This window comes from Myodes glareolus, chromosome 18 (genome assembly GCF_982192425.1).
Source record: "Myodes glareolus chromosome 18, mMyoGla1.1, whole genome shotgun sequence".
NCBI lineage: Eukaryota > Metazoa > Chordata > Mammalia > Rodentia > Cricetidae > Myodes > Myodes glareolus.
Genome location: NC_142043.1, coordinates 22,804,298 through 22,830,058, shown reverse-complemented (window position 1 = coordinate 22,830,058; position 25,761 = coordinate 22,804,298). Strand labels below are relative to the sequence as shown.

The 25,761-nt window shown below is 45.2% G+C and overlaps 1 protein-coding gene across 1 annotated transcript in view; it reads right to left on the bottom strand.

The window, feature by feature from the left end:
- The window catches only part of B3gat2 (beta-1,3-glucuronyltransferase 2), an 83,171-nt gene that overhangs the window by 9,798 nt on the left and 47,612 nt on the right, over nucleotides 1-25,761 (bottom strand). Inside the window, exon 2 of the mRNA XM_048430455.3 lies at nucleotides 20,255-20,399. Within this exon, the coding sequence (XP_048286412.1) occupies nucleotides 20,255-20,399 (145 nt within the window). The remainder of the gene's footprint in view (nucleotides 1-20,254; nucleotides 20,400-25,761) is intronic.

The following is a 25,761-nucleotide window of genomic DNA, read 5'->3' as shown; positions in this document are numbered from 1 at the left end:
CAAATCCAATATAAAACACATTCTCTCTCTCTCTCTCTCTCTCTCTCTCTCTCTCTCTCTCACACACACACACACACACACACACACACACACACACACACACACAAACACACACATTCTAGTCAGAACTTACTGGGAAAAGGAAGGTACATGTGGTACCTCTACTTCTCGTAGCTCTTCCTATCAAAACATACACTGCCTCTTGGAATAGTGCATGTGTTAATTTCAGTACTGTTCCTGGTTAAAATTTACACACACACACACACACACACACACACACACACACACACACAGAGAGAGAGAGAGAGAGAGAGAGAGAGAGAGAGAGAGAGAGACTGAGCTGGGCCTATCCTGAGCTTTTGAAACCTCACAGCTCATTCCCACTGACACACTTACTCCAAAAGGCCATACCTCCTAATCCTTCTAAACCTTTCAAATAGTGCCACTCCATTAAGCATTCAAACATAAGAGCCTATGGGGGCCATTCTTACTCAAGCCACTACAAATGGTGTGCCTAGGTATCCCCAGCTTTGGGCACCAATCTTTAAAGAACTATTCTTTGCCATTGCCTTCTCCTGGCCTCTGTAGCATAATCATTTGAGATATAAATATAAGAATTTATTACCTGGCTGCCAATTATATTTTATTAATCTATATACTTAACATATGCTAATACCTGTGTGTGTAGGTGCACATGTACATGTAGGTGCACACGCATGTGCCAGTGGAGGCTAGAGGTCAGTCTTGGGTGTTGGTTCTCAGAGCCACCATCTTGTTTCCTAATGCAAGGTCCTCACGATTTGGGAGAACCGGGAGCTTGCTGGTTACAACAATAATACTTGCTTGGCTTGCCAGCAAGTATTAGAGATCCATCTCTTTCCACCTCCCCAACCCTGGGTTGCAAAGTGAATGCCACCATACTTACACAGTTGTCATGGTGCCGAGGATCAACCTCAGGTCCTGTGTTTGTGAGGCAAGCACTTTATGGACTGAGCCACCTCTCCAGGCCCTGGAATGGTGGATTTTAATCTGTAGGTAGAGATCCCTTTGGGACTTGAATGACCATTTCTCAGGGGTCACATATCAGATATCCTATATATCAGATATTTACATTATGATTCATAAAAGTATCAAAATTACAGTTATGAAGTAGCAATGAAATAATTTTATGGTTGGGGGTCACCACAACATGAAGAACTGTATTAAAGGTCACAGCATTGGGAAGGTTGAAAACCACTGTCCTAGCGTGTCTTTAAACTGAAGACACAGACTACATTTTCAAGTTGGGATGTGTAACCCCAACCCCACCCCCACCACTAGGATTGTTTTAGCCATTCTGAACCTCTTGCTTTTCCTTATGAGCTGGATGGCTCTCTCAAGTTCTACAAAAACTTGAGACTGCACTTTTGACTAATTATTCTGAAGCTATGTGCCGGTGTGAAGACTATCGCAATCTTCTCTGTTAGGTCTTCTAATCCATTAACATGACGTCATTTCATTCAGTTCTTTAGTTCCACTGATTTTAGTTTCCATTGCACAGAGGTCTTATATTTCATTTTAATATCTTATTATCCTTAACACAACTGTGAATGAAAAATAACAATGGAAATTTCTCATTTAACTTCTGATTGTTCTCTATCACTGTGTCAAAATAAAACTGATTGCCTTTTTGTTTTAAAATTTTAGGGTCTCCCCTATGTAACTTGCTACATAGACCAGACTAGCCGGAAATTCACAGAGATTTGCCTGCCTCTGCTTCCCAGTGTTGGGATTACAGGTGGCTCCCCATGCCCAGCTTGTTTGTACCCTGCATCCTGCAGCATGGGCGAGCTCATTTGGCACCCCAGGATTTTCTCATGCAAATGTCCATCTCTGAGAGTTTACTTTTCCTGTTCCTGTCTTCACTCAACTTGGCTGCTTTTCACTTTTCCTTGCCTGATTGCTTTGGCAAAAACCTTCATGGACTTGTGAAAACAGTTGAGTGCGCCTTATCCTTGATCCCTGAGGGAAAAGCTTGAAGACTGAAGTGGCTAAGAATGTTCACTCTGTGTTTTTCATAGATGGACATCATCAAATAGATGTAGTTTCCTTCCATTCCTAGTCTGGCTTTATTAGACTTGTTTTTATTTATGTGTCTGTGTGTAGATATAAGAATGTGTATGCAGGTGCCCACAGAGGCTCGAGTTACAGGTGGTTGTGGGTCACCCAACATGGGATGTTGTAGTTAGCAGTGAGAATGGATTACATTGTACAGCAAACTCACGTAGGAGGTTTATTGGATGCCATGGTGGCAAGGATATCAAAGCAGGCACATGCGGAAGAAACAAACACGGATAATTTTGCTTTGTAACAAACTCCTCTGGTAGCAGCTAATCCGGTTTTGAGAGAACAAGAACTCTATGTTTTCATGGTTCTCCGCCTAACCATTCACACACCATTGCGTGACAAAGACATGCCGTGACAAAGGCTCCTCCCTAATCTGCCATGCTTGGCAAGCAACCAGAACTGCAGCCATACTTACTACTCATCCACTTTGGAATCATTTTCTTCTGAAGAGGAATGAAGAAGCACAGTGATCCAGAGTGTGGTTGTGTAGGTTCATTTGTTAAGTGCTCTAGAATCCTAACTGGGACCTTATGCTTGCTTCAAGGCATCCTTCCCCCACCCTGCCTTTAACTATTGTCTACTTTCTTAAAACTCCTCAAAACCACTTAGCAGTCATTGTTCTCTGTGCGTGTGGGGGGGCGGGGACCTATAGTACTTCTAAGAAGTACTTTAAATTGATAATTCTCTTAAACCTCTACTCTGAAGACAACAAAAAGTGCAGTCATTGAAAGCAGCTGTCAGGATGAACATGGATGGTAACTTGGTCCTGAGAGCCCCGTGTGAATTACAGAACCTTAGCCAACTGAATTCTGCAAATGCCCAGTCATGTTTTCTGAACAGGAATGCATTTGAAGCTTAGAGGGGAAGGAACTCCATTGTTTCAGAGATCAGTGGGACTGGAACCTATGCTGTCCTGTGAGGGGGCCAACGCAATGGGCACGCAAGGCACGCAATGGGCATGCAATGGACACACAATGGGCACGCAATGGCACACAATGGGCATGCAATGGGCATGCAATGGCACGCAATGGGCATGCAATGGGCACGCAATGGCACACAATGGGCATGCATGCCAGTGCACTTTTGTACTTCCAGGCATTCTTGCTTTAACTGGCAGTAAAAAACAACCTCCATTTAAGTTGGGAGGAATTAGAGATTTATGTTCCCCCATTGTATTATTAAAATGGGTCACACTAAACTACTCTAAGCCAATCCAGAAAAACAGAGCAGAGAAAAGATAAAGGAACTTATGTCTGGTTCCGACCCTGGGTAACAGCAGTATAACCATTCCTAGTTTCTCTAGGGGTTCAGTGACAAAGCTGTCACACATGTCATCTCCAGCGGGAGCCTCGTTGGTTCCTGATCTTAGACTGTAAGGAATTTGCTGATGACCTACTTTAATGAGATGGTGTGGGGTATAGGAGAGTCGCTGCGGGGAGACTTCTAATCCAGTACTCCTGGGTTTGAATCTCGCCTCTGCCTCTTATTTAAAGTGCTCTGGTGAAGTATTCTCAGTGTGCTCTGCCTCAGTCTCTCCAGATGTAAAATGGAGATGGTGGGTAGTTAACGCAAGCCATGCATCCACGGCTGGAGCTGAGGAACTGCCAGAATAGAAGGCCTTTCCTACCCCAGGCCAGTTCTAAATTACTTATCTCCAAGATTATACTAAATAACAACAATTTTCCATTTTTTATTTCTTTTAGCCAATTCAAACATTCCAGAAAACCTTTACAGGTATGGTGACACACATATAATCTCAGCACTTGGGATGGGGAGACGGGAGGACCAGGAATTTGATGTGACCCCTGGCTACACAGTTAGTTCAAACCAAGGACCCTTTCTGAGTACCTTGCTTGCTTGTCTTACCACTGATGGAGACACTGAGTTAGACACAGTCCAAACCCTCTGGCAACTCCCAGTCCTTCTAGGAATATTGAGACGAATAGGGCCAGGTCCTCAATGCTACAGGAGAGGGCCCCGCAAATCCTGTGGGCACAGAACAGGGAGATGCAAAGGTCTAATTGCAGGGAGGGAGGTCTCAGAGGGGGGAATCTGAGGAGGATCTTGAAGCAGCTGAAGTCTCCACCCACACAGAGGAAGAAGTGAGGCACTAGTTTTGGATGGGAGGGGAGGCTTTGTTCATCTACTAGACTGCCAGTCCTAGGATTCTTCTTGTTCTGCAACAGGTACTAGTAACTGGTTGTCTGACGGTCAGTCAGTCTTCGGGAAATCCCTATGGGCGCAACACATAGACAGCAGGCAGCGGATAATTAGAGGTGTGATAGTGACCCCAGGTGGTCTGGGGAAAGACGGACAGATAGTATAGATAGCTCACTGACTAGGGTGTTTAGCATAGGCACAGCACAGGCAGTAATAAAGATATGGCTGGGTAACTTGCACACTGTGGGCAATGAGCATCTCACACCACAGGCCTGGAAGGCCTTTTAGAGTCACTAGAAAACGAAGCAGGGTGGACAGAGCTGACCCCTAGCCAGGCAGGCCTATGGCTCCCCCTGGACATTTCCCATGGGCCTTCTTGTCACTCCTCCTCAGTCTTGAGCATCTAAGTCAACTTGCCTTTTGCTCTGTGAAAACACTTATCTCTCCTCCTCTATAAGGTCGCTAACAGCCTCAGAGCGACAGCATGCAAAATCCCACAGCCCAAATCCTTCTTATCTTAACCTGTAAGAGCCTGAAGACTTGTAGCCAAAGGAGCTTTGACACAGATGCCAGGGGCCTCCTCAAGGCATTAATCCCCAGGAATATATCTTTCTCCATTTCTGCCTCCAGCTCAAACAAGCCCTGCGATTCTGATTAATGTGGGCTCCGTAGAGAGACTCCCTCCCAGGACCACAGAGGCAGTGCCTGCCATGAGGCAAGGGCAGACATTGTCCAACCTGTGCTTCTATGAGCGCCTGAGGCCTTTGTGCCCCACAGTCTGCTCTGGACTAGCTGAGGTAGGGCTCAGGATGCGAACTCAATGCTTCTTCAGCGGTCACCACTGGCTCCTCACTCCCTCTTCAACAGTATTAACATCTGCTTGTAATTTACTAATTCCCAGAATGCATTTTGAACTTGTACCAGCTTTTTTTTTCCTGTGAGTGTGGACACAGGGGGGTGAGGGACATGCACCTCGCATACATGGGAGCCAGAGGAGACTGTTGGGTATTCCCCCCCCTCTACTTTTCTTTGATACAGGGTCTCTCGTTATCCCAGTGCTAGGCTGGTGGCCATCAATCCTCACTGACCGTTCTCTAAGCCTGCCTTTTTATAAGAACAACAGTTCCGGGCCTGAGAGCTGGCTCGGTGCTGAAGAGCAGGTACGACTTGTACAAGGACTCACTTGGTTTTAGTACCCACATTACACAGTTCACCATCACCAGTAACTCCAGCTCCTGGGGCACCCCATGCCTCCTTTGGCCTCTGCAGGGCAACTGCTCTCAACTGCACATGCCCATATGTGGGCAGAAAGACATAGTCATAATTTAAAACAATTTTTGAAAAAAAATCCCAATTTTGTTACTGTGCTTGAGCTTGGGGCAATTCAGCCTCTTCACATTTATTCTGCTATTTTGATTTATCTTAAACTGATTTGATTATAAAATGTCCCCTTCTTATGACTTTGAGTCTCTTTTATTTTTTTATTCTTCAAATACAAAAGCATATGTCTTTTAATTGACTGTTACATTATAAAATCCTTACTATATTTTTTAAATGCTTAAGGCCCAAAGAGTTGACATTTCTTCCTTATCACGAATTTAATCATCCAATCAAATCTACACCCCCCCGAAGGAGTACACATATATGGTATTTACTGACTCTGCTCCCCCACCACAGGTGTTATTACATAAGCATGCTCAGATTTTAATTGAAAACTTTATTTTCACACCACTTCTCTTTCTGGATTTTAACTGTTAGCTCCTTTGCAGCGCTGAAAGAAATGCCCAAGAGAAACTGCTTAAGGAGGGATTTTCCTTAGCTCACAGTTGCAGAAGGCTCTGCCCACATTAGCGCAGCACTGTAACTCTGAGTCTGAGGCTGAACATCAAGGCAGCCAATGTGTAGCAGAGGCAAAAGTGCTTTCTTCAGAGAGTCTGCAAAGCAGAGAGTGGAGAGGAGGGGAGCAGGGATAGGACAGTCCCCAAGCTGCATGCCCAGGGACCCACTCCCTTTGAATAGACCCCACCCTCTAGTCTCCGTGGCTTGCAACAGTCATGTTTCGAATCCCTCCATTTATTAACACACTGCTGAGGTCAAGATCTCACGATCCTGTCAGTCTCCCACAGCCCGTCAGCTGGCAGGGGAGCTAGGGTACATGGCCTTTGGGGCGTGTTAGATCCCAACCGAGTGCTTTAGACTTTACAGCCATGACAGATACTATGTATTCAAAACAGCGAGGGCCACTGGCCTCATTGCTCACTCCTTTCTGGTTTAACTATCTACCATACCGTGTTTTTTTTTCAGTTCTTCTAACTGACTTTGGCTACTGTACTTTTTCTAATTTTTCTTTGAGAAAGTGACGTTTCACTGGATATAAATTTCTAGGGTTCATTTCCCCCTCAGAACATCAATCTGTATCACCTGTACCGGTATCAGAAATCTGAAACCAGTCTGACATCCCACCCCAGCACAGAAGCAGGGCTCTCCCAATTAAACTCTCGATTTTCCTTCCTTCCTTCCTTCCCTCTCTCCTTCCTTCCTTCCTTCCTTCCTTCCTTCCTTCCTTCCTTCCTTCCTTCCTTCCTTCCTTTCTTCCCTCTCTCCTTCCTTCCTTCCTCCCCTCCCTCCCTCCCTCTCCCCCCTGCTTTTAAATCTAACACAATAGTTTTAAACTCAGGACTTGTTTACTTATTCATCCATGGAACAAACAGCAGGCACAGTGCTCAGAGAGGGGGAGCGGAGTGATCGAGGCAGCTGGGACTGCAAGCAGGCGTTATGATAGCCACACATCCTGAGAACACCGCTGTCCTCCCACAGAGCTAGTGTAGAAATCCGATGGTGGCTGGCAGGCCTCAAGAGTGGTGAAGCTGGTATCTGGAGGAGAGGGTAGACAGAGTGTGGAAAATCTGTTCTAGGTGGGTGAGGCTGTGTGAAGGCCTGTAGTGGGCGGGGAACACAGGCACTGCATTACATGGAAGGCAAAGAAAGCTGCGAGTGTAAAGTAGCCTGTTTGATCATTTAGCATCCTCGGGATGGGCAAAAATAGAAGCTGAGGACAGTTAGGTTACTTCTAGTCCAGGGGAAAGAGGGCAACAGGGAACGGGATACAGAGTGGCGATGAGACGAAGAGCAGGGCAAGGGAAGTGGACTTACCTAATGTCTCTCTTAGAGGTGACAGGGCTCAAACTCAAACCTGGCAATGAGCCTCTTGTGGAACTCAAGCGTTAAAGAAAAAGGGTTTCTGTTTCTCTAGATTTCTCACTCACTCAATGTATTCATTTTTTGATTACGAGCTCTTACTGAACCTACTGGATTTGCCCTAACCAGTTTCTCCATTTCCCACAGTTTTCTCTGTCTTTTGGCTGCCGTTCTGTAGAGTTCGCAACAGTAACAGCCCATCCTCTCTTATATATGGAGCCCCTCCCAGCATCCCCAGGCCTGGAGTCACTGTGCTACGGCTACATTTGGGCTTAGTGCTTTTGACTTACAAGGTCCCTTGCCTCTTGGCTGCCATGGGGAGACCTTGGGTTAGAGACTCAGTGTTGGGAGCTGTGAACCCCCCAGGTCCTGAATTTCTGGTAAACAAATTGTAATGCTTGTAATTTGTTCCTGATGGCAGGGGAGTGGTTTCTGGTGGGTTTGACTGGGCGTGCCTATCAGTTAAGGATCCCTATATAAGCTGCCCCGGGACACAATAAAGGGGGCATTCTGGCATCAAGGAGGACCTGTGTCTCTGTCTGTGTGTCTTTGTGTGTTTCAATCTCCAGACCTTTGCCCAGTTCATGAACTGTATGGCGGCACATAGAGCACAGATGGGCATGGTGCGCTACAACTTGGCACCCCAGGGCAGAGCATCCTTGCCTAGTCTCTAGTGTTGTTTTCTTCTACCTGACAGCTATTGCTTTATGATTCCCTAGTCTCGAGAATCCCTGTGAAGACACAGAAGGAGAGATCAGAGTGCAACAGTTGGGGCTGGAAAGGGAGGAGAAGACGACACAGGGAGAGGTTAATTAAAGGTCACAAAATCACTGCCAGGACGAGTAAGTCCCACTGTCTTATAGCACAGAAAGGTGGCTCTGGCTGACAACACCGTAGGGTACATTCCCAACAGCCACCAGGGAAACTCTGACAGTCCCTCCATATTAGGCATTGTATTTTTATTACTATAGTAAAACACGGTGACCGAGGCAACCTACGAAAGAGTTTATGTAGGCTTATGGTTCCAGAGAATGAGTATCCATCCTGGCAGGGAATTGCAGCAGCAGGGGTAGGCATGGCAACAGAACAGCTGAGAACTCATATCTCAGACTGCAAGTAGGAAGCACAGAGGCACACTGGGAATGAATGGCAGCCGGCTTTGAAACCTCAACGTGTGTAACCAGTGACATTCATCCTCTACCATTAAGCCATACCTCCGATCCCTCCCCAAAGAGTGTCTCAAAATGGGAGCCACGCTTTCAAGTGCCCGAGACTTTGGGTGTCATCTCCTTCAAACCATTGCACCCCATCACCGATGGTCTTCCAATGAATATGCTAACTACTCCAACTTGGCTGTGACAAATTTGACACATGTGCCAACTACCACATTTTTATCCTACAGACACGCACAAGTCTGTGTCAATTAAAGCTCACATATATTTCAAGCAGGCCCTCTTGTATTCTCAGTGGAGGCAGGCAATCTCCACCTATGTGGCTGATTTTTCCCTGCTTACTGAAAAGCACAATCAACCGCTTTCCTTTAGCTTTTCTGTTGAAGAGAAATTTATATAAATAACCCTATTGTTTACCCCAGCCTTAGCAATAAGGTCATCATGACTGAGATTTCCAGAACGGACTCAGGGCAAGGCCTGGGCAGGGTCCAGGTGGGGCTGTGACCTAGAACAACTTGTGAACAGCAGGAGAGAGATATGGGTATAGCTTCTAGCCACGTTCACAACCCATTCTTATCCCTGGTGACATTCTATAACTACTACATAAAACAATAAAATACAAATATCAGTCCCTGTACCAGCAGGGCCCACACCCTATATGTTTGGTCTAAGCAATCATAAGCGGGTATCTCAGAATTTTGATGTATAGCCCAATGAGACCGATGAATCAGACAGTGAGTTCTGCAATCAGCATCTTTCCCTTTGAAATTTCCTTGTTAGGAAATAACAACAGTGTTGACTCAGAACCAGCAACAGGGCATTAACCTTTCATTTTGATAAAATCCTTAGAGTGGTAGAGAAAGACGAGTTAAAATGAGTTAATTCAGCAAACACTTCCGCAGCTACCTTCAGGGATGGAAGCTTCCCCTTCTGGAGCCCTCTCCTCGTCCCAGACACTGGCTGACGTCTGGAGAACCGGGACACTGGCGCCACCTTGTGGCCACATGAATAAGTGTAGGATTTCAGGGGGGAAACAGGTGAAGTGGAAGTCTATGATCTCCCAGAGAAAATCATTACTACATCATTGATGAGCCTTGTACAGGGACTAGAAATTGGCTGCCAAACACAGGAAGGCAGGGAGACACTGTACACTCGGGCTGAAAGTAACCCATGCCATTCTTGATGACTTGCCTATCTGATCAATAACTGGGCAGTGATGGCAGTAGTTGGTGGTGGTTATGGTTATGAAGTGAGCCACTAGAATGTCTGGGTTTGGGTGGTTCTGTCTGCCTCAGGAGGAGAGCACTGCCTAAGTTTAACTTATGAAACAGTGTAGAGAGATGTGGTGGCCACAGCAACCAGCCCACATGCCAAAGAAAGACTGACATCCACGCCAGTCAGCTCCTGGTTTAATCAGACAGAACAAGATTGGGCTTTTTTGAAACAGGGTTTCTCTATGTACCTGTAGCATGACGGCTGGCTTGTTGGGGTTTCTGTCCTGCCCAATACCCCACAGCTGGCAAGTCCCAAAGAAAATCACACAGAGTCTACATTAGGTTATAAACTAATTGGCCCATTAGTTCAGTCTTCTTATTAACTAATTCTTACATCTTACGGTAACCCATAATTCTTGTCTGTGTTAGCCATGTGGCTTAGTACCTTTTCCAGTGGGGCAGGTTACATCTTGCTTCTCTGTGGTCTGGGCAGGAATGGAGGAATGGGCTTCCTCCTTCCTAGCCTTCTCCTGTTCTCATTGCCCCGCCTCTACTTCCTGTCTGGTTGACCCGCCTATACTTCCTGCCTGGCCAATCAGCATTTTATTAAAATACATGATTGACAGAATACAGATAATTCTCCCACACCACTTCCCCCTCTTACCCACACTGACTGTCCTAGAATTAGCTCTGTAGACCAGGCTGGTCTTGAACTCATAGAGATCCGCTTGGCTCTGCCTTCTGGGTGCTGGGATTAAAGGTGTGCACCACCACCGCCTGGGCAGAACAAAGATCTTCATTCTAATTATTTACACGAATAACCACCATGACGCTCTAACAGATCTGAGACATAAACTGTATCTGCAGATGTTCCCTGGAAAATGAGGGTGGTGGGAAAGAACGACACTTCTTCCTGTGACTCCAGCAGACAAATGAGAATTCTTTCAACTCCTTCTGAACACATCAACAACCAAATGCATGTCCGCATTTCCCTGACCATTCACAGGGGCAACCGGCATCAGAGAAACAGATTTAAATGTTATAAATGGCTTTTGCAAGCTTGCATGCTTTGGTTTGTTTGGTTTCTCAGCTGGGAAATTATAAAAATGAACGCATACCTACTTCTGAACAACTCTTTATAATGATCTTTTATGGTTCTGTTCTCTTATTGATCACTCTCTTCTTGGGGTATTTAATCTGAAGCCAGGGCCAACATTTATCTCAACACGGCAGCCTGCATGCTGAACAACTCAGAATGATAATGAGCAATGAGCCGGCAAAGAAAAGAAGTCCGTGGGGTCAAAGTGGAGTTTGTGTGCTCTGAAGTTACCGACTGCGGGCTGAGCTGAAAGAGCCGAAGGCAGGCATAGACTCTGACACCAGCAGGCGCATCTGCACCCACAGTCCCATCTGGACACACCTCCAGCAAACCCATAGGGCAAGTGGTACGACCCTCATCGATAGATCAGGAAACAGGCTGTGGTCTGAGTTAGATCTTAACCATGTGCAGCCGGCTGATGCCCAAGGAGGACCTGGGGGTCAGTGGCCCGCCTACCTGCAGCTGCCTCGTGGATCTGCCTGCTGTAATAATCAAAGTGCTAACCCAAGTCATCTAAACAAATCAGTTGACCTCTAAGTCACCCTCATCATAGTTCTTGGTGAAGGCACAGAACATCCACTGGGTGCTTACAGTGTTCTACTAGGTGCTCACCTGCTACATCTTAAGAATGTAAGATTTCTCTGCAGAGAGGGAAAAAAAATACAGGCTCAAAGAGATCAAAGACGGGGGTCCTCTGGCTGCAAGTGGGATTTGAGGCAATGTGGGAAGCCTGCCTCTGTAGCTACAAGGACAGAACTGATTCCTGCTCTTAATCACTTAATCCCCATACAAGTTACTGATCACGTCTAGCAATAGGTTTATATGTTGAAATGAGGAAGATGAAACTAGCAAAAATGTTGAGAGAATTAAATGGGAAGGCACACAGAGAGCCCAAGGAATGCCTGCTAAATGCTCAGCAAATAACATGTAATTATTGAGCTGGCTGGATTTCAAAGACATAAGGAAAAGTATAGGTTTCCCATATCATTAGTTGTGAATAAATGACTTATTGGATTGATACTGCAAGGGAGAGTCTATTATATACACAGAGCAGCTGGAATTGAAGTGGTATGTATCCCGGAACCTGCCCCCCGCCCCTAGTCCTATGGATCGTCCCACTCTACCCCTGCCTTGCCCTGCCCCCTCACCAGCTGCACCAGAGAGAGCCCCAGGATGGTGAGCACCCAGAGGTGCATAGCTGCTCAACCATTTTCATTTCCCACAGCCCTGGTGGAGATCCCCTGTGAGCTAAGGCCCCTGTGTACACCTCTATCAGATACCTTGTTCTGCAAGTGGGTAAGAAGCAAGCAGGGAGCTGCCATCCGACAGAACACTTTGCCCCCACCCTGGCTCCAGTAACTGAAGTTCTCTCCTAGAGACCCACACACAACTCCAGCCACATTATATCAACCCGAGATCAAAGCCCTAAGCTGGTTTCTAGACCCTGGGCTGGTAGACACCACAAGACACATGACACCACTCTGAGATCATTCCAGGACATTCTACACCACACAGAGCTTGCACGTATGGAAAACAGCATGCTTGGATGGCAAATGGCTCCAAAGAAACACGGAGGTCCTTCTGCCTCCTTGCAATATCTCCACTCAGGAAGCAAGTAAATGTCTTGGTGTTACCTGCTGATTTGGCTTTGGTGATCATTTGATCCAAGATGCCTCTGGGTTTTTCAGAGTGCTACCTACCAACAAAGGGGTTTAACCGGACAAATTAACCCAAGAGGAAGTTCCTACCAACAAATTGCAAGACAAGGCAGAGAACCTACCCACAGGAGGAGAGCTCCAGGGAGCTGTCCAGGGCCACCCGTTGGTCCTGGCTGGCACCATGTTCATGGCCATTGTGGGCAATATCTTCCTGAAAGGTTCATCCAGCAGTGGGCAGGCAGGGTGCCCTCCGAGCTAGGAGCCAGGATATATGGCACACACAAGATTGGGGACAGGGAAACACAGAGTGGTCACAGCTTCTGTCCACACATTAGCTGCCTTCCTGTCAGGGGAAAGCAATGGAGGGAGTTTCAGCTATGAGAGAAGTGTTGTGAGGCGTCTCCATAAACATGGCCTGCATGCAGAGAATAGAAGGATGGACAGGGTGGAACTGAGGGAAACCTTCCTGACAGCAATGGTGAAGCCAGGCTATTGTTGTAATGAGGTGCAGTGGGCTGTGTTCCCACTGCCCTGTTCCTGGCTAGCTTTACCCAAAATAATTACACGGAAAACTGTATTCATTTAAACACTGCCTGGCCCATTATATCTAGCCTCTTCTTGGCTAACTCTCACATCTTAATTAACCCATTTCTAATTAATCTGTATATCACCACGTGACTGTGGCTTACCAGGATGAATCTAACCAACGTCCGTCTTGGAGAGGAGAGCCATGGCGTCTGCCTGACTCTGCTTCTTTCTCCCAGCATTCTGTTCAGTCTACTCCATCCATCTAAATTCTGACCATCAAAAAGCCAAGGCAGTTTCTTTATTTGACCAATGAAAGTAACACATAGAAAGAAGACCCTCCTACACCAGGCTGTGGTGTTGGGACTGAAGGAAATAGAACCTGATGCTCTGGCACAGGGGGCAAGGCTGGTAGGACAGGAGGCAGCAGGCAGGCATGACTCCACCAGTGGAGCCAAGAGTGGCCTCTGAGTACCTGTGAGCAAAGGGTCACCAGGAATCCAGCCTGCATTCCTAAGGATGGCTTCTGCTTCTGCTCAGGGGTAAAGCATGGACCACCGAGGGTCAAAGGGCTGTGTGTGGGGTAAGAAGCCTGAGCAGGCACTGTGGCTGACCCCATCATTGTTAGTCTCTCCAGACTCCACAGCCCTCTGCGCGGACAGCATACCCACAATGCATCCACTCAGACACATTAGTCAGGTAATGGCCTTCCTCCCCCGACTGTGCACGCTCCGAAGCTTGCACAGCTGGTCTTCTGGCTAACAGGCAGCTCTAACTACCCATGATTACCATATTTTCTAAATGCAGATGGAAACTCAAAGGATAATACAAACTACATCAGTTAAAACCGAACCAAACTTAAATTTAACATGTCTGTTCCCACCCCATCACCCAGCAGAAAGGGCAGCATCATTTAAATGTCGGCTGACTTTTATGAGGAGACGGAGCCTTAAAATGCTATGTCCCTGCTGACGGTGGCATTTCAGGCCACATCTGACCTAGCATCCTCCTCTGCCTCCTCTCCCCAGACGGCTGCAGAACCCCTGTCTCAGCTGCCCTGCTGACGTGGCTGCAAACGTATTTCTGATCACACTAGATGGCTATCTGAAGGATTTCAGACCCTCCACTAACCACAGAGAATCATACCCATCACCGCTTGGTCCTCACAATTTGACCCCAGTTGCCTTTCCCCTAAGAATGACTCACACCCCACCTGCTGTCCCCACAAGGTGCCCCATTGAGGTTTATCCCTATTTGCACCGAGCTAGCCGACTAAGGTGACTGCCAGGTACCACTTCTTTCTCCACACCGGTTCTGAGTCTGGTCGGGTAGCCATGCTATCTACTCTAAGTTTAACTCCACATGTGTTTTCTGTCTCTTGCTGTCATCTGTGTTGAGTCTTGTGATCTCCACTCAGCATGCTGACTTGGGGGCAGGGGCTAGCAATTCCCTACTGGTTCAGTGCAACCATTCCCCTCACCCCTACTCCACCCCAGTGGCCATGTGAGGAGACTAAACCCTGACTAAACCCCCAGGCAGCTCTATCCTTCCTGAATGAATGCCCCCTTCCTCAGAGCTTCCACACACTGTGACCACTGACCTCCAGGCAGGGAATGCAGACAATGGCAGATATCTAGAAAGGCATTCCTGCGAAAGTCACGTGTGTGAGAAACAGTTCACAGTCTCACCTCATCTGTGTCCATCACGAAACATCTAAAAGGCCACAGTGTGCTCAGTAAGTGTGGCAGAAGGACAGATGCCAGCTCTCCCTTAACACCCAGCAGATATACCCCCCACCTGACAGCCAGACCGTCCACGTTCTAGTCCTTGTAATATTTATTATTACTTTTTATTTATTATTTTAACTAATGCCATCTTTCACATAGAAGACCAGTTCACCCAGAAGAACTGGTCCATCTACTATCTAGTACCCACACCCCAATTTCCTTTTCTTTAGACTTCCAATACCTTCCCTCCCCTCCTTCTCTCACTCCCCCACATACCCTTGCTCCCAGTGCTTGAGATAGTGCCTCATACAGTTCAGACTGGCCTCAAGCTGCTGCAGAGTCAAAGCTGGCCTTGAATTTCTGAGCATCTTAACTTCATCTCCCAAAGTAATGGGATTACATGTATGTATCACCATGCATAACAGACAGACAGACAGACAGATAGACAGATATGTGCACGCATGTGTATACACACACACACACACACACACACACACACACACCTAGAATGGGGGAGGAAGAGAGAGGGAGATCATATTTTTCCTGCTCCTAAAACTGATATCACTTTTCTCTTAATTCTTGATCACCCTTGGCCCTTCCAGCCCCACACCCATTACCCACCTACTTCTCCCAAAGGTCTAGGATGGGCCCCAGAGTCGAGAAACTCTGCCACCTGGGAAGATGATAAGCCCAGTGATCAGAAAAAGCTAAGTGTCAATGGAAGCACAGTATGACCAATCCCCATTCCTAAAAAGAGAGTTTGCTCCAAGTAGCACAACTGGAGTTGGAGGGACATCAGTGTTATCCTATTCTTGTGTCCCCATTGACATCTCTGTACAGACCTTTTTGGCTTCATGCACCCACAACACCCTCTGACATTTGTCCTGCCCACTGCTTTCACAGGTCAAATGCCGCCATCTGCTCTATTGGAGGCCACATTCTTCCCTTTTGCTCACAGGTTATTCTTACCGAATGTAGCCTGTTCATTCTCCTGTCTGATGCTGTTTCTGCTCCCAGCTCTTAAGCTCAGCATTCACCACCAACTACAGCTTGAGGTATTTAACTACCAGATGCACCATTTATTTCCCCGTCTAATCTCTCGGCTACCATGTTCACGGGTGCACCCCAGGACCTTCATCATCTCTGGTTCTGTCTCCCAAGATATAATCCCAGGCAGCTCCACACTCCTTTAAAGGACACCTCCTTTCTAAGAGTTACCACATACCCATGGGCCACTGACCTCCAGGCAGGGAATTCAGAGAACTTATAGAGACATCTAGGAAGACGTTTCTGGTAAGTCATGTGTGAGGAAACACTCCATGGTCACATCTCATTTGTGCCAGTCATGAAACATCTAACACATCAATGGTGACCTTAGAATGTCACTTAAAATGGACCACCACTTTTGTGTATGAACACATTGATGCAATAGAGTCTCAGGAGCCATACTTGGCCTGGGAATCCCTAACGTGTGGCTTGTGTCTGTCTGAAACCCTCAAACTTGTGGAATATGAATTAACTTTAACGGACTAATGCCAGAAGTGTGGCGCACCAGAACAAAGTGTCTACTGCATGCCAGTCATTCACCTAGGAATTGTGTTTGTTATTAACTGAGCACAATGCCCTGCCTGCAGCCTCCTAGAGTGAATGGTAAGGGACAACAAACATTAAGAATTCAGTATAAACATGATCAAAATATATTTTATGAAAAAAGTTTAATATAAAAAAGAAATATAAACAAGCGTATATTAAAAAGTCCAGTGTAAGGATCTCAGCATGAAGTTTCAATTTTAAGCAAATCTGGACCTCTGACTGAGCTTCAAATTCCCTTCAGCTCTGCTCTTTCAAGCCATGTTTGTCACTAACATTTCCGTGGAAGTGGCCAAAATGAGACTGTCACTTGAAAGTAATTCCCTGCCCACAAAGCAGGGCTAAAAACGTTGCACGGACTGCCTCTCTTTGAGTCTGTTGTCAGATACCAGAGTTATTCTGGGAAGAGAAGCCCGAGGCACAGCCCAGGAGAAATACTCCAGGGTCTCTTGTTGGCTAGGCAGAGCAGTGAACACCGGAAACCAACAGCCAGGCACGCGGCGCTGCCTGCAAAGCCTTCTCTCCATCTCTTCGCATGCTACCGCAAGGAGCAATGATTAGAAAGTTTTAGGAAATGTCCTCGTGGACCAGATCCAATCTTCACTCTCTCATTAACATCGTGCACACAGGACAACTTCAAAGCAGTGTCTCGAGCTATCCAACAGCAAGTTTTCAGCACCGGAAAAGTTTACCATGACAATGAAAAGCCAGTCTAAGTACTATATGTATGGCACCAGGCAGAAGACCACTGTTTCATGTCTGCTACATGAACTCCAGTGATGGGCTTCACAGAAACACCAACAGGTTGGGTTCTGAAGACTGCTGTTTAGCGTGCTCAAACCCTCAAAGCAGGTTTCATGGTTTCTTAATTGGCTTTATAATATTAGAGAGACCTAAACTCCATTTGAACACAATGCCCTACAGGATGTGGCCTCTGGCTTCCTTCTCTCCCTGTAGATCTTCTCATTCTCACATACTTATTCACTCATTCTCGTATCCATTCTTTCTCTCTCCTTCATTCCCATCTCTCTTTCTCCCCCTCTCTTCCTTTCTGCATCTCTCCCTCTCTCCCTCCCTCCCCGGCTCCCTTCTACCCCCTCATGTCTCTACCTTTCCTCCCCACTCTCCCCCATCCGTCTCCTTCACCCTCTCTCTCCATGCTAATGTGAAAACGAGGAGGGACAGGCCACATGGATCTAAGGGCCTGTGAACTCTGTTCCCTGTCCCTGTGGAGATCAGACAAGTGAACTCTAAACCAAGATAAGCATTTCGAAGTTTCAGAATGAAGGCAGACTTCAGATCCGGAGTCATTATTCTACTGACAAGATCACCTGCACTTCCAGGCTTCCAAAAATATCAATAATGCACTGAAAACTGAGATGCCAAGCAAAGGCATGTGGGGAGTGAAGTTACCTCAAAGGTGACACTGAGTTCCTATTTTAAAGACTACCAAGAAAACAAATAGATCATATTTTGTTGTGATATGCACATTTCATTGTGATTTGAAAATGTATTGAAATGTTCAGAAAAGGCCAAACAATGGCCATGTCATAGGGAAGAGATTCCCAAGAATTTAGCAGTGAAAACATCTCTCAGGTCTTGCAGTAAGAGGCCCCTACGCATAAGTCCATTATGTCTTCCTCGAATTGCAGAAATATCACGTTGGAAACAAGTGCTAGGGATTATCCAAGCTGCTCTCATCTTGATATTGCTCACTCAAGGTAACTGTGTCCTGCATGCTTTCTGGGGAATGGCCCTGAAACGGTCTCCAGGGAAGTTCAGGACCAAAGGTCTGTTAGCTGACTTCTCTGCAGTCCTGGATCCTCACTTGCATGCCCAGCACCTACTCTTCTCCTCGTATTTATCAAGGCATGACACTGGGGGACAGCAGGCAGTGGCCCTCTCGGGAAACCTCCTCTCTCCCCACAGGAGGACACTGAGTCCTAGACAGGGGAAGGACACATTTTCTGCTCTAGCTTATGCCATAGTCAAGAGGATGCTCAATTTCCCAGCATGCGTGATGTTTAGCCTTGTATTGTCAGAGCCATGGATGGGATGGATTAGAAAGGACTCTTTTATGAATGTCTGTATATATATACACAAATGTATATACATATAACAAAAATTGAAGAAGTAGTCATGAATTGGGAGCTACTAGAGGATCCTGAGGGGACAAAGGAGGGGTGAGAATGATATAGACAAAGTTCTCAAAAGTTTCATTTAACAACAAAAAGGAAAAGAAGGAAGGAAGGGAGGGAGGGACAGAAGGAGGGAGGGAGGAAAGAAGGAAAGAAGGGAGGGAGAGGGAGGAAAAGAGGAAGGAAGAAAGAAAGGAAGGAAGAAAGGAAGGAGAGAAGGAAGGAAGGAAGGAAGGAAGGAAGGAAGGAAGGAAGGAAGGAAGGAAGGAAGGAAGGAAGACCCCTCAGGCTCTTCCAAGCATGGCTCTCCTGCCTCTCAGCTGCTCTAGGGAAATGTCTTAGCTGAGGTGCCAGCATATCTCCGGAGCCTTAAAAACTAAACCCCAAGGATATGGAGAGATCAAGGCATGGAGAATAGGAACAAGGGATCTAGGCTATCTAAGGGGTCAGAGACCTCAGAAGATATCTTCAAATTTATGCTCTTTTTGGAGCATGTAAAATATGGAGCACAAATCATTTGTCTTTTCCCAAGATGCATTGTGACGCACGCAGCATGCAGCCATCCGGGAGAGTTTTATCCTCAACTTCTAACATTCTTTACAATCTTATTTTCTCAAATTTTTTCGTTTCAGAACAAATGCGGCAAGTCCAGTTTAGAAGACAGTATTTTTGAGCACAGAGGTTCTGATCGTGAGTGGGAACTACGCACAGAAGAACTGGGAGAGCGCCGGCTGACAGAGAGTGCTGGTAATGGATGTGATCAATTCTGAAACCTTTCTGACTTCGTCTTGTCAGTTATAGATGGCAGTGATTGTCTTCCATCTAACCTTCATGTTCCAAACCCCATCCTGGCACAGCAATCAAAAGCTTCACTCTCTTTCACCCACAGAATATGAGCCCCTTCATGATCAAGCAGTACTTGAAAGCTTGAGGTTTACACAGGTCTAGCTCAATTCAGTTGGCTGGCTAGGAAATAACAACTTTAAAAGACAGTTCTATTAAAAAAAAGTAATGCATATATAGAAAAACCAGAATCCAATTTTATATTTTAGCTATTTATTAGTAAACCACTAAATTTACCAACAAACATTGAAATGACTTGTCAACTTTAATTCATTACTAAACTTATCAATAAACATGAAATATTGTAGTAGAAGGAGTGGGCTGCCCGGCTAACTTAACCCCTGAAACAACCACATGGAAATTGTATTAATTAAACTGAATATAGTTTTTGTGTGGTTATTCTGGGGACTAAGCTAGCCAGGCGGCTGGGATCCGGGTGGCAGGACACAGCCTGTTCTTCTTACTACGATATATTTAATCCATCAACCAGCTTTCTATACAGGGGCACCAAAAGGTTTTAACTGAGAGATTAGAGAGAGGTAGGAAGCATGGCTCCATTACTCTAGCCCCCTTATGCCTAACCCAATACTGATACACAAACGTTTGTTACATAAGAGGATAGAAAGGGATGACTTTTTTCTACCCACTTCCAAATTCAGTTTCAATTTGAACTGTCAAAGAACCTATTTTGGATATTCAAATATTTCCTCTGATGAATGAAGTACATTCCAGGGTTTTATGCAAATTGGTCGTTTAAAGTTTACTTCTAGGAGCATCCTAAGCCCCACCCAACAGGAACAAATACCCCCATGCGCAAGGCTCACCTGCCATGTCAATAGCAAAAGGCCTGTCTTCTCTCCAGCCGGTGTACCAGCCAACAACTTTGCCGTTTTTCACCAGTGGACGTTCATAGCGTCGCCCGCCAACTAGGCCCACAGGCCAGACGGAAACCTTGCGGGTGGTCCTCATCTACAAAAGGGGAAAAAGATGCGCATAAGCTTTGTTAATGCGTAATGATCTACATGGCAGGAATGAAGTGACGATGGCTTCAAAATTTTAAGGTTTCCAAACAGAATCTTCTATCCCAGTTCCTTGTCATTTGGGCCCAAGGCTTGAGAGAAATAAACTTGCTGGGTATAGTGGTACATGTCTTTAGTCCCAGCACTTGGGAGGCAGAGACTGCTGCATCTCTCTTGAGTTCAAGCCCAGGCAGAGCTACATAGACCCTGTCTCAAAAGAGAAAAAGAAACTATAAATGAGGTACCAGTCCACAAATATTACTTATTTGAAGTCTACCTGTGATAATTAAATGCTTTCCATTGTCTGAAAATTGAATCTTTTAAGAAATAACTTCCTGTCTTCTAAAACGAGCCACTTTATTCCCAGGAAACTTTATGACTCAGTAAGCAATGTCACTCAGAATGGCTTTCTTTATAAGAGTTCCAGGGCAATACAGAGAGACCCTGCCAAAAAGAAAAAAAAGTTACAGAGCAAAAAACATGTTAAAACCTGCAACAGAAAAAAATGCCAGCTCACCTACAGAGGCAACTTTATCTTGATTTATCTTGATAACAATATAGACCTCTTGGCAGAAACCCTAACTACCCCAGAAGCATGTTCAAGCCTTGAAAGTCGACATTCCTGACAACGATGATTATTATACCCAGAAAAATTGTCTTTTAAAAGTGATGGGGAAATAAAGGCCTGCTAAGACAAGCAGAAATAAAAAAATAAAAAATAAATAAAACTAAGGTGTCAACACATTGCAGAATAAACTTAGAGAAACTATGCACAGAGGGGAAGAAGATCTTAATAAGAGCTCGGGGTAGAACAAATTTCAAAAGAACAAGAGAAACAAATAAATGCTTTGAACAAATTAATTATTTCAACAGATCAGAAAAACGTTATGATGGATAATGGAAAATGAACAAACTCTATTTGAACCAATTAAAAAGACCACTAATACAAGAATCAGCAAGTTCTGCTCAATAACAGCCTACTGTAAATAAATTTAACTTTTCCTCTTAAAAGATGAAGATTAGCTGGTTGATTAAAAAAACAAAAAACAAAAAAAGCAAGAGGTGACTCATAGGTAATTATGAACTGAAAGCAAAATGTTGGAAAATTATATTCCAGACAAATGAAAACTGAAAACAAAGCATACTCAGGTCTAATAGAGTAGGCTTGAAGAAAAAGTTTCTCAGAAAAGAGAAAGAAGGTTATAAAAGTTATAAAAGATATAAGTACTATAAATATATGGACCAAATGTTGACGCATCCAATTTTGCAATACAAGCACTATTGCACATAACGGGCAGATGAGTCCAGATGTTTATAATAACTGTCTCCAGATAGGTCATTCAGAAAACAACCAACTTTGGGGTTAATTGCACCATACATCAAATGGATCAAATCAGGGACATCTACTGGAAATTCTCTCAGAGTGCCAACCATAGCTTCTTTCTCAGCATCCATGAGACTTTCTCTAAAAGAGAATGCAGTTTAGGCTATAACACAATCTTAGTGACTTTATCATTTCTGTAACAAGAGATACTGACAAAAGTGCCATAAGAGAGGAAGGGTTCGCTTGTATTTTGGCTTACAGTTCCAGGCAGTTAGAGGCCATCATGACACAAAGAATAAATGGCATCAGGGAAGGAAGGCATGGTGGTAGGAGCAGGAAGTATGTCCCATTTAGGTCACATTGCGTCCACACTTGGAAAGCAGGGGAAATGAGGAAGTAAGGCAGGGTCACAAGACCTCAAGGCAATTCCCAGTAAGTCACCCCAGGTTTCACCTCTTAAATATTATAAAATCTTCCCCAAAGTGCCACCATTTAGGGACCAAGTGGTCACACACATGAGCCTATTGGGGGCATTTTACATGTAAACTGTAAAAGTCAGTCTTAAATTCACAAGAATTAAACTCATGTCTTTTGTATTATCAGATAGTAATGGATAAAACTAGAAATAAATGGCAAGAGAAACTATAACAATGTGTGGAGTTTAAACAATATACTCTTGAATGATCATTGAGAAATCAGGGAGACAATCAAACCTTCTTAGAACGAAATTAAAATGAAAACACAGCCAATTACAACCTTTGGGATAAAGCAGAGAGGTTTCTAAGAAGAAAGTTTGCAGCTCCGAATGTCTACATAACAAACAGCAGCCACACGGACGGATAACTGAATGAGTCACCTGACACTGTAGCAAAACAGGAGAAACCAAACAGCAAATGAGTAAATGGGAGAAATAATCAATATCAGGGTAGATATTAAGGGAGACAGAGAGGGCAACATAAAGAATCGATGCAACAAAGAGTTGGTTCTCTGAAAACATGAATACAAGTGTCAAACTTCATCAAAGGGGAAGACCCAAATGAGTACAGACTTTGAAAGGAAACATTAGAATTGTCACCAATGAAACCTAAAGGATCATTAGGGAACACTTCGAAAAACATATTCCAAAAACATGGAAAAACTAAGAGGAACAGATAAGTTCCTACTCCTATATGATTTATCAAAACTGAATCAAGAGGATGTAAACAACTCAGGCGGCTATGTAATGAGCAATGGGATTGAGAGAGTAATAGCTTCCCAAGAAAGCCAAGCAATGGTCAGGCTGATTCATTACTCATCCGACCAGACCTCTGACAAGCTCCCACGCCTCTTCATGATAATATTCCAGAAGGAAAAGAAGGAAAATGCTTTAATGTGGTAAACTAAAACCTTACCGCAGCATTATACTAAATAAGGAAAAACTCTGGGTATTTCCTCTAAAATCAGGGCTGAGACACAGGTATCTACCTTCTCCCCTTTGGTCAATACATGGATTATTGCTCTGACTTTAGACCAGTGAGGCAGTGGAAAGAGGTGAAATAGGAAACTAGGAAAGGGAGGACTCAGTATTCCAATTTGGAGAAGGCATGGCCTTACACTTAAAAGATACCAAAGGCTTCTCTAGGAACATCTTAGCTTAAGAATTTTAATACTTTTAGCTAAGTACCAAGACACAAAATTCTACCAAGACACACAAAAAAATGTTCTAGTTAGGGTTACTATTGCTGTGATGAGACACCATGACCAAAAACAGTTGGGAAGAGAAGGGTTTATTTGGCTTATATTTTCACATCCCCTCCTGAAGGAAGTCAGGGCAGGACCTGGAGGCGAGAGCAGATGCAAAGGCCACAGAGGGGTGCAGATTACCGGCCTGTGCCTGTCCTCTTGTGGAACCCAGGACCACCAGCCCAGAGACGGCTCTACTCACAAAGAGGAGGGCCCTTCCCCACCAATCACTGAGAAAATGTCCTATAGCAGTGTTCTCAACCTTTCTAATGTTGTAACTCTTTAAGACAGTCCCTCATGGTGTGGTGACCCCCAACCATAAAATTATTTCATTTCTACTTCATAATGTAAATATCTGTGTTTTCTGATGCTCTTAGGTGACTCCCATGAAAGGGGTCACAACCTTCAGGTCTTGCCTACAGCCTAATCTTATGCAGGTATTTTCTTATTGAGGCTCCCTCCTATCAGATGACTTTAGATCGTATCAAGTTGACATAAAATTATCCAGGCACAACTTGTCCACTTGATCCACAAACACACAACTGTTATTGTTAGCATCCAGGCACACCTGACCTCGCCCTTGGGGACCTGGCAGACCTTGGCCTGGTCCTATGGCATGACAGGCAATACCCTGGCCTACTACGTGTTCTTGCCCCTCCCTTTAAAATGAGAAGCTCCACCTACTCCTTTCTCTTCTTCCTCTTCCCCTCCCTGCATTTCTCTGTCTCTGTTTTTCTCTCTCCCTCCCTCCTTTTCTCTCTCTCTTTCTCTTCCCACAAGGTCTCCCTGTACTCCCTTTCTCTCTCCTCTCTCCCTCTCCTTCCCCCAACAAAACTCCCCTTGTAAGCGTGTGTTTGTCCCCCACCCTCCATCATTTGTACCCACCTGCCAAGGTCCAGGCTCATGCCAGATCATAACAGTTACGCCACAAGCTTTCCTTTCTCAACCACCTTGAGATCTCATATTAAAAACAAAAGTAACTTTAAAAGTCTCACAGTCTTACAAATTCAAAAACTTAAAAAAGTTCAGTCCCGTTATAATATCTAGTCTCTTTAAAAATGCATAGTCTCTTTTAAAAGTTCAAAATCTCTCAACTGTGGTCTTCTGAAAAAGTCAAAATGAAGTTAAATACCTTCTCACTTCGAGAGGGAGGAGCCAGGGCACAGCCACAGTCAGATTAAAGCAAAACCAAACTCTCAAAATTCAATGTCTGGGATCCACTCACGATCATCTGGGCTCTGCCAAAGAGCCTGGGTCACCCCTCCAACTCCATCCTCTACAGCATACACAGTTTGTCTTCGAGGTTCTGGCTGGTTCCACCGTCTACTTCTGCTGTTCTTGTCCCATGGTACCAGATCTCCAGAACCCTGGGGTCTCTGCTGCGTCTGGCCTGCACTTTTACCAGCAGCCTCTCCTGGGCTCTTCAGGGACTCCATCCCTGCCACCCAGTGCCAAGCCTCTGCCGCTCTCCAGGACCCCTTCATGCCTTCAAAACCAGTATCACCTGGTGACTCTTCCACAACTACGTTCAGCTGTCAGGTACAACCTTGGCCATGTCTGGAACACAGCCTTTGTGTACTGACTTTCAAGGAGATTTCACCTCAACAGTGATGGTCTCTTTTTAATCAGTGCTAATTTCTCAGTTCATACAACCAGCATGACGTAGTCCAGCAGAGCAAAGATTTCACTTTTAGCAGTTCTGGTATCCTGTTAATCACAGATGATTCTTCTGCCTCAGCTAATCAAAACCATGGGATCTTAATTCAAAATAACAAATGACCCCAGAAGAGTCTTTATACTTCCCTCTGAAACGTCACAAGCCAGGCCTTTATCCTTTGCACTGTCTTTAACAATCCTATTTTCCAAACTCCTACGGAACAGTCCACGAAGCTCTCAGCACACAAGACTCTTCTAGCCGGAAGTTCCAAAGTCCTCCCACAATCCTCCTCACAACAACATGGCCAGGCTCTCACAGAAATACCTAGTCTCTGGTACCAACTTGACTTAGTTAGGGCTCTCTATTGCTGTGATGAAGCGCCATGACCAAAGCAACTTGGGGAGGAAAGAGTTTATTTGGCTTACACTTGTATATTACTGTTCCTCACTGAAGGAAGTCAGGCAAACAACTCAAACCGGGCAGGAACCCAGAGGCAGAAGCTAACACAGAGGCTAAGGAGGAGAGCTGCTTACTGGCTTCCTTAGCTTGCTTTCTTGTTGAACATTTAGCCCAGAGATGGCACCACCCACTACCCCTAAACTGAGCCCT